Below are 16,090 nucleotides of genomic sequence, written 5' to 3'. Positions count from 1 at the left end.
AGTTGTCTGCAGCCGCGTGTTGGTTCATCCAGCCCTGGAGCCGGGCCCCCCAGAGCGGTGTCACAGGACGAGGGAGGCCGGAGAAGCCATCGGGGCCAAGGCCTGGGCCAGACAGCTCAGCAGGGGGGCGGAGGAGGAAGGGGTAGAAGGGGAGGCCCTCAGAGAAGGTTTGGATTTCCAGAGGGAGGGCATGAGAGGTGAGGGGTTCGGGAGGGTGCAGAGCTTGGAGCTGAAGCTGGAGGCGTGGGTGGGAGGAGGAGCGCAGTCTGGCCTCTGACCCCTGGAGCACAGCTGGGAGAGGCTAGGGCAGGGATCCCTGAGCCAGAAACACTGACCTTGGCCATTGCTGACTGAGCACACGGCACATGCAGGGGGGAGACCTCAGGCCACGCTCAGGTGGGCTGCCGCTTCGGGGAAGCCACACCACACACTGTGAGGACAGGAGATCTGCCACCTGCCCGTGGGCTCTGAACAGGGCTTCGGTTTTGAAAATACTGTACATGGATTTCACAAATCTTTTTGCAGCAAAATAAACTTACCTTGTAATTCCACTTTCTCCATGAACTTTTTGGAAGTACTCATATACTATAAAACATGCAACAATAAAAGGTAAAGAGTGATGTAAATGGGGCCAGTGGTGGGGTATAGTGTTAGGTAAAGCCCCTGCAGTGCTGGCATCCCCTATGGGTGCCAGGTCGAGTCCCAGCTGCTCCACTTCCAATCCAGTTCCCTGCTAATGTGCCTGGGAAAGCAGTGGAAGCTGGCCCGAGTGCTTGGGCCCCTGCACCCATGTGGGGGTCCTGGAAGGATCTCCTGGCTTTGGACCCATCCAGCTCTGGCCATTATGGCCACCTGGGGAGTGAACCAGCAGATGGAAGATCTCTCTGTCTCACTCTCCTCTCTGTAAACTCTGCCTTTCAAATAAATAATTTTTTTTATGATGTAAATCTACTCTGCAGCTCTGTATGCCCCCAAGGGACCCCAAGCTGCACCCCACAGCTCTAACCACCCTCTCACTCTGAGACAGCTGCCCAGAGGATGCCCCTTGAACTGCTGGAAATGGGGTCCCCTGCTCTGGGGGCCTCATCTCCATTCCCTCTCAGCCCCATCTTCCATCTCGTGGGGCCGTTACTGTCCCGGGGAGAAAGGCTTGGCGCCTTGGCGTGCCCCCAGCTTCTCTTGTGCTGTGACCTTTTCACAGTCTAGTGAGTGAGCAGCTGGTATGGGGCCTCTTGTCACACACCCCAGCCTGCGCTCACTGCCCCTCGGTGTGCCGTCTGCTGAGAAAGCAGCCTGCGGGGAAGACCCTGGGAGGCACGCAGGGGCTCCGCCTTCCCGTGCCGCAGCAGGTGCTGCCCGGCTGACGTGAGGCTGCGCAGCTGCTGGGAAGTCGGGTGGTAATGGGGTCCTGCTGTCTGCAGACCTGGTGCTCACATACACAAGCCACACCTGTGTCTAAACCCATTGCAGGAACAAGAGTCGGGGGGCAAGACGGGGTCGGGGGTGCTGCCCAGCCACCTCCATGGACCTCTAGCCCACCTTCCGCTCTGAGACACAGCCCCACTTGTGTACTTCGGTATCAATAGTGTTTATCTGCAGGCACAAATATGAATGGAATTTCAGTTGCCACCCCACACACAGACTCCTTTCTGGTACCAAAGTGCTCATTGTTGCATTCGCACTCCCCGCACCCGCCAGTCAGATGTTGTCATTGTGCAAATATTTCTTGGCCTTGGGCAGCCTCCTGCTAAACAAACCTCCCCATTTGCCCAGCCTGTGCTGCCAGCTCTTGATGGCAACCCCCAAGTGGGGCGCTGCACAGAGGTGACCTGTGGTACCCAACCACGTGCTCCCTGGAGCCCGGGAGGCCTGGCTGCAAAGGAACCTGCTCTCCTGTGCCAGAACGCGGCATTGTCCTAAGACTTTCTCTGCTGTGAAGAGCAGGGACCCCTGAGGGTAACTCGGTAAAGGATCAAGCGGGAGTTCCTTGGAGCCCTGGACAGGAGCTGCAGTGCCCAGCCTGGGCCACAGCCGCCACCCAGCTGAGCGAGACGGAGGCAGGGGGTGACACCGCGGCCGCTGGCCTGGGCTTGGATGCCGCGCTCTGTCACAGACTGTGTAGCCTTGAGCACACTGCCTCGCCTGTCTCATCTGTATGATGAGTAGCAGGGGAACAGTGCCTGCTTTGTGGACTATGATGATTAAATTGGAAAAACACGGCAGGAGCCTAGAGCCGTGCCTGGCCCGCAGTAGATGCTCAACACACGTGACTGTCATTCGCTCTGCTGTTTCCTGCTCTGTGGTCCTCTCCCCTGCTCGCTGGGATGCTGCTCTCCTGGGACTCCCGCCCCACCCCTGCCTGACCTGCCACCTGCAGCGCCGTGGCCACTCCCACTCTAAGCAGGGAGGATCCGGTTGATCTCACTTCGGCGTGGGCTGCCGCCTGACTGCTGGCTGTGGTTGGATGTCCTCCCCTGATCCTCTGAGCTGCCAGGGCCTCAGGACACGAAACACAGCCACGTGGGCAGCAGGAATCCTGGGTGGGCAATGCCCTGGCCCTGCATGAGCCCCGCCTTCCGTCTTGCCTGCCTCTCCCGCCGGTGGATACAAGGCAGGTCCCTGTAGAGGGCGTGGACAGCAGAGCCCTCGCACCCTGGGACCCTTGCTCTCCTTTCTCCTCCCTGTCATCATCACCCAACAGCGCATCCATGGAGGTCCTGTCCCAGTGAAGATGACAGTGAGAGCACTGATGCTGCCCCCAGCACCTCGATGCCTGCCGGCCTCTTTGCGCCTCAGCACTCCTTGGTTATTCAACCTTGAGGGCTGAGTTTTATGCCCAAGGGAGGGAAAAAGGTAGTGGTGCTGCCACTTCAGTGCCTTGGTCCACAGCCAGGCCTGAGACTCAGTGTTACCCATGGGGCCAGTGCTAGGTCCTCGGCCACCCTCTGAACACCAGACACAGTGCCAGCTCCCCGGCCCTGGGGAGAGAGGCTCAGCTACCCCTCCTCATCACAGCAGGAGCCTACTGGAATCACCCGGACTCCCCCCTAAGAGTGGCATGGGGGAGAATGCGCAGGTTCAAGGGCCTCTTGGGTGTCCAGATGCCCTGACCCTCTGCAGCCAGCCTCAGCACACGGGCCAAGGTACAGAGGAATGGACAGAGCTCAGTCTGATGGGTCACACTGGCTTCTGGGCAGGTGGAGGTCACTCAAGTGCCTGGAGACTCCTGGAACAGGAAGGGTGCTCTGAAGATGGCTGGGAGGCGAGAGCAAAATAGGTCTGCAGAGGGGCCGTGCGCTGGACAGTGCGATGCCACTGTCCGGACCACAGCTCACTGGACCACGGCTGGGGTCCAGAACCAAAGTGTGCCCCCGGCCTAGAAGGTGGCACAGGCATCCCACACGAGGGAGCCCCATGCAGTCAGGAACGGACCCTGTTCTCACTCTCACTCTCCCTCGGCCGCGCGCTCTCTTCCTCTCTTAGCTGTCTCTTTGGAATTTGGCAGGAAGCGAGTCATTGTGGACTATTTTGAAAACACTTAGGGGTTTTTAAGTGTTTCAAGAATAGGCTGCATAAATCATGCCCCTTTATCCCTTGGCACTTCAGTGTGTTTTTACCAAGAACGAAGGTCACCGTCTTTCAGCTAACAAACGAGGAAATTTAACAATGATGCGATACTCCTTTTGCTATGTATTTGAAAGGCACAGAGACAGAGAGGTAGAGGTCCCATCGCTGGTCCACTCCTCAGATGCCCAAACAGCTGGAACTGGGCCAGGCTGAAGCCAGGAGCTGGAAACTCAATCCAGGTCTCCCATGTGGGTGACAGGGACTCAGATGAGCTGGGTCAGCACAGCTGCTTCCCAGGGCGCATGAGCAGGAAGCTAGGATTGGGAGTGGAAGCAGGAACCAAACCCAGGCTCTGTAACAGGAGATGCAGGCGTCCTAACCCCCCACCACCCCGCACCAAACGCCCAGCCCCACCCCGAGACAACCTAGTCTCTTCCACGTTCCAGCTGTGCCCTAAGGAGGCCCTCCCCTGCTGGCAGAGTTGGGGAGCACATGTGGAGAAAGGCCACCTTGTCCACACCCCAGGCCGACCCCGGCTTCCCTCTCCGGCCACCCCAGCACTGGACGCTGGGGCCGTCTATGCAGAGGCCGCGGCCTTTGAGTCGGCTGTGGTTGCTCAGAAACCTGCGATCGTCCCAAACCCATTCTCTAACTCTTCTTAATAAAGTTACCGTGTCTCATCCGCTTCCATAATGGAGTGACTTAAGAACTACACACCTCAGCCGCTAGGGCCTTCATCAGGACGCAGGGCACGGAGCTCTTCCTGCCATCCAGAGCTGCCTTTTCCCTGGAGGGGGGTGGTGCAGATGTGCCCAGCCAGTCTGTGTCTCCGGCACTGGCCCCCAGAGCCCACCGAGCCTGACTTCACAGAGGGCAAGCTGGGCGTGCTGTGGCCTTTGGGCCTGGCAGGCTCTCCATACCCGCAGCCCTGCGCTTGGCCAGAAGCAGGGAATCAGGCTGGTGAGGCCTGCCCTGGCGTGTCCTTGCACCCAGAACATCCCCCACCGGTAACGCTCTGGGCACCAGGTTCCCTAGAGAAGCCTGTACCCTGGGCCTTCCACTTTCCTTCACACGGGGCCAGGGGCTGCGTCATAGCCGGGTAATGCGGAGGGGCCCCGTCTTCCTACGGTTGGGATTGGGCAGCCACCTGCATCCCAGCTCAAAGCTACGGTGTCTGATGCCCTCATCTCAGTGCTGGTTCTCAATCGGGAGCACTCACTGCAGGCACGGGGGTGGGGGACACGGAGCAAATCCTGGGCCCGATCCCCTCTCCAGACAGGGGAATCTGATCCGTCTGTCAGCGCTGCCAGGCAGCGAGGTTTTGGGTTTTGCTTTTTTTTTTTTTTTTTTTTTTTAAGGCTCATGCAGCTCGGGAACCACTGATCCAAGCAAAACCCATCTGAAAAAGAACAAAGCTGGAGAATTCATGCGTCTTGATTTCAAAACTTACTGCAAAACTACAGTAATCAAAGCAGTATGGTGCTGGCATAAAGAAAGACATGTAGGGGCCGGCACTGTGGCTCACTTGGTTAATCCTCCGCCTGCGGTGCCGGCATCCCATATGGGCGCCAGTTCTAGTCCCGGTTGCTCCTCTTCCAGTCCAGCTCTCTGCTGTGGCCCAGGAAGGCAGCGGAGGATGGCCCAAGTGCTTGGGCCCTGTACCCCATGGGAGACCAGGAGAAGCACCTGGCTCCTGGCTTCAGATCTATGCAGTGCCAGCTGCAGCGGCCATTTGGGGAGTGAACCAACGGAAGGAAGACCTTTCTGTCTCTCTCTCATTGTCTAACTCTATCTGTCAAATAGAGAGAGAGAAAGAGAAAGACAGAAAGAGAGAGAGAGAGAAAGACAGAAAGACAGACATGTAGACCAATGGAGTAGAAGAGAGAGCTCAGGAATAGTAACAATAGCAATAGTGTCCTCCTATGGATGGACACATGGTTTTGACAAGGGTGCCAAGACCCTGCAGTGTTTTCAGCAAAGAGTGCTGGGAACACTGGAGATGCACATGCGGAAGATTGGAGCTGGACCCTCCCCTAACACCGCATACACAGATCAACTCCAGATGGAACAAAGGCCTACATCTAAGACCTAGCACAGTAGAACTCTTAGAAGGAAGCACAGGGGAAAGCTTCGGACCTTGGATTTGACCGCATTTTCTTGGTTATGATAACAAAGGCACAGGCAACAGGAGAAAAAATGAGGCAATTTTGACTCCATGTATATTTAAACGTTTGTGCAGCAAAGGGCAGTATCCACAGAGTAAAAAGGAATCCAGAGAATGAGAGGAAGTGTTTGCAGATCCTCTCTCTGATAAGGGGTTAATATCCAAAATATACGGAGAACTCCTAAAACTCAGCGACAAAGCGAAACAACCTGATTCAAAAGTGGGCCAAGGACTACCATGGACATTTCTTCACGGAAGATAAAGAAATGGCCATCCACACATGAAAAGATGCTCAGTACTTACCAGTCATTGGCAAAGGCAGATCAAAGAATGAGATACCCACTATGGGGATGGCTACTACTACTACTACTAATAATAATAAGCCTTGGCAAGGACATGGAGTGATGGCAACCCTTGTGCTCCACAGGCGGGAATGTGACACGGTACAGCCTCTGTGGAAGACAGTGTGACGGAGCCTCAGAAAATTAAAAATTAGAATTACACAACCCAGCAATTCCACTTCTGGTTATGCATCCAAAAGAGTCGGAAGCAGGAGCTCCAAGAGGGACATGTCTGCCCGCGTCCACAGCAGTATCGCTCGCAGCAGCTACGTCGTGGAAGTAACCCAGGAACCCACGCCCAGATAAATGGATAAGCAAGACACGGCCTACTAGACACAGTCAACGGAATACGACTCAGGCTGAAAAAGGAGACAGTCTGACAGATGCTACTGGATAAAACTTGCCAAATGAGGCCAGCGCCGCAGCTCACTAGGCTAATCCTCCGCCTTGCGGCGCCGGCACACCGGGTTCTAGTCCCGGTCGGGGCACCGGATTCTGTCCCGGTTGCCCCTCTTCCAGGCCAGCTCTCTGCTGTGGCCAGGGAGTGCAGTGGAGGATGGCCCAAGTGCTTGGGCCCTGCACCCCATGGGAGACCAGGATAAGTACCTGGCTCCTGCCATCGGATCAGCGCGGTGTGCCGGACGCGGAGGCCATTGGAGGGTGAACCAACGGCAAAGGAAGACCTTTCTCTCTGTCTCTCTCTCACTGTCCACTCTGCCTGTCAAAAAAAAAAAAAAAAAAAAAAAAAAAAAAAAAAAACTTGCCAAATGAAGTAAGCCAATCACCAACAGACAAATACTCTCTCTGTGTAAGTAGCACTTGTGTGAGGTACTTAGCATAGTCAGAATCAAAGAAAAAATGCAATGCTGCTTGCCGGAGGCTGAGAGGAGGGAGGACTGTGGAGTGACAGTTAATGGGCACAGCGTTTCAGGGGTTTTAAAATTATTTTATTTATTTGAAAGGTGGCAACACAGATACAGATCTCCTCTCTGCTGGTCCCCTCCCCAAGTGCCCACTACAACCAGATTGGGCCAGGGGAAGCCAAGTGCCCCAGAGTCCATCCAGGTCTCCCATGTGGGTGACAGGGGCCCAAGTACCTGAGGCATCACCGGAGTGTGCATTGGCAGGAAGCTGGAACCCAGAGTGGAGCCGGGACTCAGACCCGGGCGCTCTGACAGGGGACGTGGGTGTGTGCAGCAGCACCCTCACCGCTGGGCCAGGCGCCCGGCCAAGCTGAATTTCATAAGATGAAACACTTCTGGAAATGGATGGTGGTGATGCTTGCACTTCACACGTGTGAGATTTTAATACACTGAACTGCACACTTTAAAAAAATTATTAATGTTTATGTATTTATTTGAAAGGCAGAGTTACAGAGAGAAAGAGAAAGACAGACAGACAGAAGAATCTTTCATGGACTGGTTCACTCCCCAAATGGCTGCAGTGGCCAGAGCTGGGCCCATCTGAAGCCAGGAGCCAGGAACTTCTTCCAGGTCTCCCACGCGGGTGCAGGGGCCCAAGCACTCATGCCACCTTCTGCTTCTCGAGGCCCATTAGCAGGGAGCTGGATCAGAAGTGGAGCAGCTGGATGCTGGCACAGCAGGCAGTGGCTTAATCCACTATGCCACAATGCCAGCACCTACATTTTATTGTCTTAAGATTTGTTTTACATTTATTCGAAAGAGTGACAGAGAGGGGAGAGAAAGAGGGAGGAAAGGAGAGAGTGAGAGAAAGAGAGGGAGATCCATCCATCCACTGGTTCACGCCCCAGGTGGCCACAACAGCCAGGGCTGAGAGCCAGGCTGACTCCAAAAGACAAGAACGCCATCCAGGTCTCCCTCATGGGTGGCAGGGGCCCAAGGACTTGTGCCACCTTCTGCTGCTTTTGTAGGCGCATTAGGAGGGAGCTGGATGGGAAGCAGAGCAGCTGGGACTTGAACCAGCCCTCAAACATGGCAGCTTAGCCTACAGTGCCACAGTGCTGGCCCCTGAACTGTACACTTTAAAATGGTCAAGACAATAAATTGTATGTGCTATGTGTTTTACCACAATAAAAAAAGAGGAAAGGAAATGAATCATTGATTCTCAACTTGTAGGCTTTGAACTGTGTTTTAATAGGGCTTTCTTAGTCACCCTGGGCGAGTGGGTCTGCTACGGGCAGTCCGTGTTAGAGATGACGCTGGATGCAGGCCGTCACCTAGGCAGCCAGTGCGCTCAGCCTCCTGCAGGCCCGGAGCAGTGGGTGCTGGGGCCGAGGAAGGGGGGTCAGAGAAAGAGGGCGGAGGCCAAGCTGTCCCTATCAGTGCCGTGACTTCTGACAGCTCTGACTTCATGGAGACGGAATTTCACATGGAAAAAAGCACAAAATATTTGCAGCCCGGAAGAAGCATTCCTTTCGATTGGAGCCAAATTCCGGGGGCAGCTGGGAGGGGTATAGTGGGGGGGGGTGAAGGATGCCCAGGGCAGCAGGGCAGGGACCCAGAGGAGCCAGCATCACAGCAGCTGAGGGACAGGCGAGGCGGGTGGGCCATCTGAGACCCGGAGGGAAGTCCCTTGGGGACTTCAGCTGGGGCAGGGGACGAGCGCAGTGCACACGGGCGCCCCGACACCTGTGGCGCTCCGTGGCTTTTCCAAGCCCCACTGCGTATGACAGTATCAGCTACCGGGTGGGAGGTCCCAGTTGTGGAGTCCAAGCTCCAAGTCACCCCCACCTCTGCAGCCTCTCTTCCTGGACTCACTGGATGGACTCACTGTCTCAGGTTTAGGCTCAGGCTGGGAACGACAGCTGGAACCCCTCGGGGCTCCCTCCTGCTGGAGGGAGTGTGTGAGACAGCGCAGCAGCATCGGACCTGGCCGGAGAGGGGGAGCGAGCACTGCTCTGCCTGCTGGGCCCGGTGCTGGCATCTGGGCAGTCTCAGTCACAGCCACAGTCACAGAGGAGGGCAAGGCTGGGAACAGGACGGGTCTGGGGAACACAGCCCGTGGCTCCAGAGCAATGCCCAGCCCGAGGTCACGGCCGCCGAAGCCCAAGCCCAACGGACACCCCGGCAGCACACAGAGCCCCGGGCAGTCCAGTGGCGCTTCCGCCTCCAGGTGAAGCCTCTGCGGGCTGGTCAGGACAGCCGCCCCTCCACATTCTGGAAGGCTCTCCATTCTGTTCAGGACGCCAGGGAGCTGTCCCCACCCTCATCCTTCCCCCTCCCCCCCTCCCCTCCCCACATGCATCCGCACAGGTGGACCCCTGCAGACACATGTGCGGAGATCCCAGGCCCTCCTGGCCATGGCTGATGGCCCAGGAGAGGACCCCGGGCACTCAAGCCGGTTGGCCGGATTCTCTCTGGGCATGGAACCAGAACCGGAACCAAGGAGGCGCTGACTTGGAAGTGTGGTGAGAGGTGGGGTGGCCACATTTGATCCTGAGCACAGAAGGAAGCAATGACAGCCTCCAGTGGGAGGAGGAAGGGAGGCCAGAGACAGAGGAGACAGAGGCGGAGGGAGTCCATGGGGCCGAGAAGGGAGGGAGAGAGATGCTGTCAGTCCCCAGTTCACCAGCGGTGAGGTGTCCTCGGACTCGCGCCCCGCACTCCCCCGCTTCCCAGGGCTTCCTCTAACTGCCCGAGCCAGCCTTGAGCAAGGCAGACGCAGCCGCCTCCCGCCTCCCTCTCACTCGGGAACTCTTTCCTGCATTCGGGGCGTCCTGGAGGAGCCCCTTCCGTCGCCATGTGGAGGACCTCCCTTGTAGCCATCTCTGGCTCTTCCCGTGGCTGTTTCCTGCTGGAAGGAATGCAAATTCCAGGCAATCACAGCTTTTCCTCTGCCTCAGTACACATTTCGGAAGGACTTCTATGTCTAGAGAAGAGAGGGGTTTTCTTATCTTCCTTTTAAAATACAACAAAACAGCACGGTTAGTTTTTGCTTTATGCACTTTTGTAAAAAGAGATATCCAGACTTATGAACGACCCTGGACTCTCCCCAGTCTTTGCTGAGGCTCTGGGTGCCCTGCGCAGGCTCCGCCTGGCTGGAGCTCGCTGAGCAGGTAGGACAGCCCTGGTGCGCCCGGGGTGCACGCACGTGGCCCCAGCCTCCTGGGGGCGCAACCTCCACCCTCACCAGGCCCAGGCGTCCCCGTTCCCCTCTCTGGCAAATGTCCATTCCTGCCCAGATAAGGTTCCGTGATCTCAGTCTTTTGGGCCTTTGGGCGCTGGCCAAGCCACCTCTCTGGCAGCCCCCGCTGCTCCCCCTTCTGAAAGCCCGTGGCTTTAGCGGTCCGGTGCGCGCCTCTGTGCACCTGGCGCTGTGAGTCGGCAGCTTCCGGAGAGTAGAGCCCACCTTCCCGTGGAACTGCCATGCGTGCCAGGGCAGCCATGAACTTCAAGCCCAAAGTGGTCAGCTAGGGCCTTTGGGCCGGGCCGGACTATTGCCACTCACATCCTGGGAGCGACCCTCCCCCGGGTCTGTCTGTGCCTCATTCCTCATTGTTTCAGGCCCTCATTCCGCAGCCCCCGCACAGCGCCTGGCACATCAGAGAGACAGAGGACAGTTTTGTTGACTTGAAACCAGAAACAGTCATGCGTTGCTTCACAACGGAAATCCGTTCTAAGGAACACATCTTCGGCGATTTCGTGCCGGCTTGGTGGAGTGTGTTTACACAAACCTAGCCGGCTTAGCCCACTACACACTGAGGCCATATAGGATGTGGGCCTGGGGTGGCCTTTTGCTTCTGGGGCCATGTGGAACAAAACAACACAAGAGTAAACCAGGGGCCGGCGCTGTGGCACAGCGGGTTAATGCCCTGGCCTGAAGCGCCGGCATCCCATATGGGCACCAGTTCTAGTCCCGGCTGCTCCACTTCCAATCCAGCTCTCTGCTGTGGCCCGGAAAAGCAGAAGATGGCCCAAGTCCTTGGGCCCCTGCACCTGCGTGGGAGACCTGGAGGCTCCTGGCTCCTGGCTTTGGACAGGCACAGCTCCGGCCATTGTGGTCGATTGGGGGGGGGGGGGTGAACCATCGGATGGAGGACCTCTCTCTCTCTCTCTGCCTCTCCTCTCTCTGTGTAATTCTTTCAAATACATAAATAAATCTTAAAAAAAAAAAAAGAATAAACCAAAGAAGATGGTGGCACTGGCAGCAGCGGCACAAGATGGCGGTGGCAGCCCCGGGGCGGCTGGGCCCCGGCCGCTGGTAGCGCTCATCGGGTACCGGCCATACTCGGGGGTGCTCCTCACCCTGGAGAACTGCTTCCTGTCTGATACCAGGCTCCACTTCACGCCGGCCCAGACACCGACCTCTGCCCGGTGGGCTGCGAGCTTACTCAGGCAGCCGGCACCCTGCTCCGCATGCCGCCAGGTGGCCATGGCTAGCGGGCAGGTGTTGTTCCAGCGCTTGTTTTACCCCAGGTGCTTCGTAAAGCAGTCCATGGAGCACGCGTCCATGGCCTGTGTGTCCACCTGGCCTCCAAGTTAGAGAAGAGGAGCCGTGGCGCATCCAGGACGTCATCAACGTGTTCCACTGCCTGCGGCACCTGCCGGAGACGAAACATGGGCCTGTGCTGCTGGGTCAGGACTGTTCATTTAAAGAACCCAATTATAAAGGCAGAAAGACGAGTTCTGAAGGAGCTGGGCTTCTGCGTGCACGTGAAGCACCCTCACAAGGCAGTAGGTGTTAGAGTGTGAGCGCACCCCTCACCTGGGGCAGACCTCGTGGGTAGCCTCTGAGGTGACTCAGGCTTCTCTGCTGTCCAGGTGCTTTGGTGCAGGGACAGCGGCCACCTCCAGCCAGTCCAGTGCAGGCTGTCCGCTGAAGGCGTGGCCGTGGCTGCAGTGGCCGACGCAGCTTGTGGCTCTGACGGTTGTGCTCCTTTGGTAATGGTATCCATAGGGTTGGTATTGTCTTGACGCTGGAACCGTACACTAACAACGCAGTACCTTCCTCTAAGAAAAGCTGGGCAAAGCTGTGGAAACAAGCGAAGGCTGGGGGTTGGAGTGCAGTGGGTTGAACATAAAAAAAAAAAAAAAAAAAAAAAAAAAAAAAAAAAAAAAAAAAAAAAAAACCCTGAAGTGACAGATTGGCCAATGGGAATTGAGACTGTTGAATTGTGTCGTGATTTCTAAAGCCGACATTCTGAGAAAAAGTGTGCATCTTTTTAGTTGTCCCATGGGCACTTGAAAATATTGCCACATTTCAAACATAACTAATGGTTGATGGTACACTCCTTGACTACCGAGAGCTTGTTGCTAGAATTCTGCAAGGCTGCGGGGCTGCCCTGCAGGAGGCATCTGTAGACTCCAGAATTGACCGGTCCCTGCCCTGGGGGTCTGGATGGGTTTGTCTGCTGCCCTCTCCAGGGTTTATTTGGGGTGGAGATGGGATGTCCGTCAGGTGGCAGCCTGACTTGTGTCCCCTGGGGTGCGGCCGCCTCCCGGGCTCACTGCTGTTTATGACCCTTTCCAGTGTTCTCATGGAATTGTCACAACATTGATAAAACCAGTTTGAATCTGATTTTAATCTATTAAATAAAGAGAAATACAGTCTTTTACATATTAGAGAAATATATATATATAAAGGGGAATGTTACAAATATTGAGTTTTAAAATGCTTTAACTTTTTAAAAGAATGTAAATTTTTGTATTTATATGTCTTCTAAAGTGTGATAAAGTTTTAAAGTTGTAAAAAAAGACAAAAGCACATGAGAAATGATGCAATCAAGGGTTGCGGTAAACACCAGACTGCTGCTGGTGTAACACATTTTTAAATAGACATAGTGTTTATGGGGTACAGTGTGACATTTCAATAGTGTATACAATGTGTAATGACCAGAACTGGGTACCTAGCATATCTCTCCTCTCATACATATACCAGTACTTTGTGTTTGGAACATTCAAAACCCTCTCTACTAGCCATCTTGAAATAATCAATTAACTATTCAATTACGTTGTCAACCACAGATACCCCACTGTGCTGTTGAGTGTTCAGAGTCACTCCTCTCCTCCCCTCTCTACTCTTTAACCACCCTGTCACCAACCATCCCTTCCCAGGGGTCTGGTAACCAGTTTTATTGAGATCACCGTGTCAGCTCCCACAGGTAGGTGAGAACACGTGGACTTTGGCTTATTTCACTAAATATAATGTCGGCCGGTTCCATCCCTGTTGTTACCAGTCACTGAAATTCATTCTTCTTAGGGTTGAATGATACTCCGTTTCCTTTGTCCCTTCATCATTCATGGACACCTAGACTGATGGGTCTTGGCTTTCGCGAATCACTCGGTCAGCACGTGAGTGCACATGTCTCTTCAACACACTGATTTCAGTTCCTATGGATATCAGCCTTGTGGTGGGAATGCTGCATCCCATGGAAGTTCTGTTTCTTGTTTCTTGAGGATCCTCCATCCTGTTTTACAGAATGACTGTACTAATTGACGTTCCCAGCCGGCGCTGCGGCTCACTAGGATAATCCTCCGCCTGCAGCGCAGGCACCCCGGGTTCTAGTCCCGGTCAGGGCACCGGATCCTGTCCCAGTTGCCCCTCTTCCAGGCCAGCTCTCTGCTGTGGCCTGGGGGTGCAGTGGAGGATGGCCCAAGTGCTTGGGTCCTGCACCCCATGGGAGACCAGGAGAAGCATCTGGCTCCTGGCTTCGGATCAGCACGGTGCGCCGGCCGTAGCGGCCATTTTGGGGGTGAACCAACAGAAAAGGAAGACCTTTCTCTCTGTCTCTCTCTCACTATTTAACACTGCCTGTCAAAAAAAAAAAAAAAAAAAACCTAATTGACGTTTCCACCAACAGTGTGTGTATCCTTGCCAGTACATGCTATTTATTTATTTTTCTTGTCTTTTTGATAATAACAATTCTAACTGGGATGAGATGATATCTCCTTGCATTTCTGATTTTTTATTTCTCTAGTGATTGGTGATGTAGGGTACTTTTTCCATATACTTGTTGGCCATTTGTATATCCTCTCTTTTGTTTTAATTCCCTGATGTGGGAAATGTTTTCTTTCTTTATTTCTTTTTTAAGATGTATTTTATTTATTTGAAAGAGTTACAGAGAGAGGTAGAGCCAGAGAGAGAGAGAGAGGTCTTCCATCCACTGGTTCACTCCCTAAATGACTACAACAGCCAGAGCTCCGGAGCCAGGAGCCAGGAGCTTCTTCCAGGTCTCCCATGCAGGGGGTGCAGCAGCCCAAGAAGTTGGGCCATCCTCTACTGCTTTCTCAGGCTATAGCAGAGAGCTGGATCGGAAGTGGAGCAGCTGGGACTTGAACCGGCACCCATATGGGATGCCAATGCTGCAGGCCAGGGCTTTAACCTGCTGCGCCACAGCGCCAGCCCCTGTATATCCTCTTGAAAAAAATGTCTATTCAGGTCATTCATCCATTTCTTAAAATCAGATTTTTTTTTCTTTGCTATTGAGTGGTTTGAGTTTCGTATATGAGGATGCTTCCCACTTGATCGTGGTGCCCTCACAGAATCATTGTTACGTGCTGTTCTTACAGCCCTGTTGCAGCTGCAATCCAGGCTGAGGGACCACAGCCACGCAGACACGGTCTGGATCCACCAGGGGCAGCCTCTCAAAGACACGCCTGAGTGAGCACAGAGCTGACTGCTCAAACCAGGACAGTGTTAACAGTGACTCAGAATGACACTTCCCAGATAAGCAGGCACATTGTGGTCACCCCAGGGTGATCGGCTGTGCTCTGTGGTCAAACCTTGCCAAAGAAAAGACAATACCCAGCTGTCTAAGCATGAAAACTTGCTAGAACTCAAAGTAGCTTGGCATCAGGATCGCTTTATTTTAAAAGCCCATTGTGTTGTTGAAGAAGAGGCTGTGTCCTCGGCCCATTTTGGCTACAGTTGCGGACTGCGTAGGGAACTGTATTATAGACGTGTATGTTCCCGGGCCTGGAGTTTTCTGGAAACAGGATGGAAAACAGAGAGTGATGAGATAGTGACACAAAACCCCTGAGCGTCCCGTGGCTGGCTGCTGGCTTGGATACGCTGGAGAAGGGGCCATGCCAACCTGGTGGACCCTTGAATGGGATAGAGTGAGTCCAGCTCCCGGGACTCACCATGAGGCAAGCCAGAGACCACCCACAGCCCGCTAGAGGAGAAGTCACGCCCCACCCGCATCTCCAGGCAGCCTTGTCCCGGGAGCAGTCGGCCAGGCAGCTCCCGCAGGGAACATCTGCCTGCCCTGCCCTGCCATCCCTCCGGCCAGCAGCAAGGGGTGCAGAGGCTGCACTCTGGGGCTACCACGCTGCTTCCGACTCGGGCTGTGCCTCCATCACTGACCCAGCAAAGGAAAATAAGGTGTTTCTTTATTTATTTATTTATTATTTGACAGAGTTATAGACAGTGAGAGACAGAGAGAGAAAGGTCTTCCTTCCATTGGTTCACCCCCCAAATGGCCGCTACGGCCGGTGCGCTGTGCTGGCCCAAAGCCAGAAGCCAGGTGCTTCCTCCCAGTCTCCCATGCGGGTACAACCGGGACTAGAACCCGGCGCCCATATGGGATGCCAGCACCACAGGCGGAGGATTAACCAAGTGAGCCACGGTGCCAACCCCAATAAAGCGCTTCTTAACCAGGCCCGTGGACCCCAGGATCAGAACTTCTCTCCAGGATTCATGAGTTCCAACCACTTTAAATCCTGTTTGTTTCCTTAAGAGAGAGCCACAGAGAGAACGCCCTTCTGCTGGTTCACTCCTCAGATTCCCGCAATGGCCCAGGCGAGGCCAAAGTCAGGAGCCCAGAACTCAACCCGGGCCTCCCGCGTGGGTGACAGGGGCCCGGTCACTGCAGCCGTCACCTGCTTCCCCCCAGGGTCTGCATTGGCAGGAGGCTGGAATCGGAGTAAACCCAGATACTCCAGTGTGGGATGCCAGCAATTAACCACAGGCCAACATCCACCCCTTAAGTCACTTTTTCATTTTGATGAAATACTTGAAAAAAAATTATTCAGTTTTAAAAGTTTGCTGATTATTTATTTGAAAGGCAGAGTGACAGAGAAAGGGGGAGAGAAGAGAG

General features: G+C 54.7%; 1 protein-coding gene and 1 pseudogene across 1 annotated transcript in view; one reads left to right on the top strand and one right to left on the bottom strand.

Moving 5' to 3' along the window:
• The first annotated feature begins 11,079 nt into the window (after window positions 1-11,079).
• LOC138848628 (cyclin-L2 pseudogene) lies at window positions 11,080-12,097 on the top strand (annotated as a pseudogene).
• Window positions 12,098-14,834: 2,737 nt separating this feature from the next.
• The window catches only part of STPG4 (sperm-tail PG-rich repeat containing 4), a 50,832-nt gene continuing 49,576 nt past the window's right edge, over window positions 14,835-16,090 (bottom strand). The window contains exon 7 of the mRNA XM_002709726.4: window positions 14,835-14,977. Coding sequence (XP_002709772.2) covers window positions 14,861-14,977 — 117 coding nt within the window. The 3' untranslated portion in view covers window positions 14,835-14,860. The remainder of the gene's footprint in view (window positions 14,978-16,090) is intronic.

The sequence above is a fragment of the Oryctolagus cuniculus genome, chromosome 2 (assembly GCF_964237555.1).
Source record: "Oryctolagus cuniculus chromosome 2, mOryCun1.1, whole genome shotgun sequence".
Lineage (NCBI taxonomy): Eukaryota > Metazoa > Chordata > Mammalia > Lagomorpha > Leporidae > Oryctolagus > Oryctolagus cuniculus.
The sequence above is the reverse complement of the archived record's forward strand: the minus strand, read 5'-3'. Positions and strand labels throughout refer to the sequence as shown.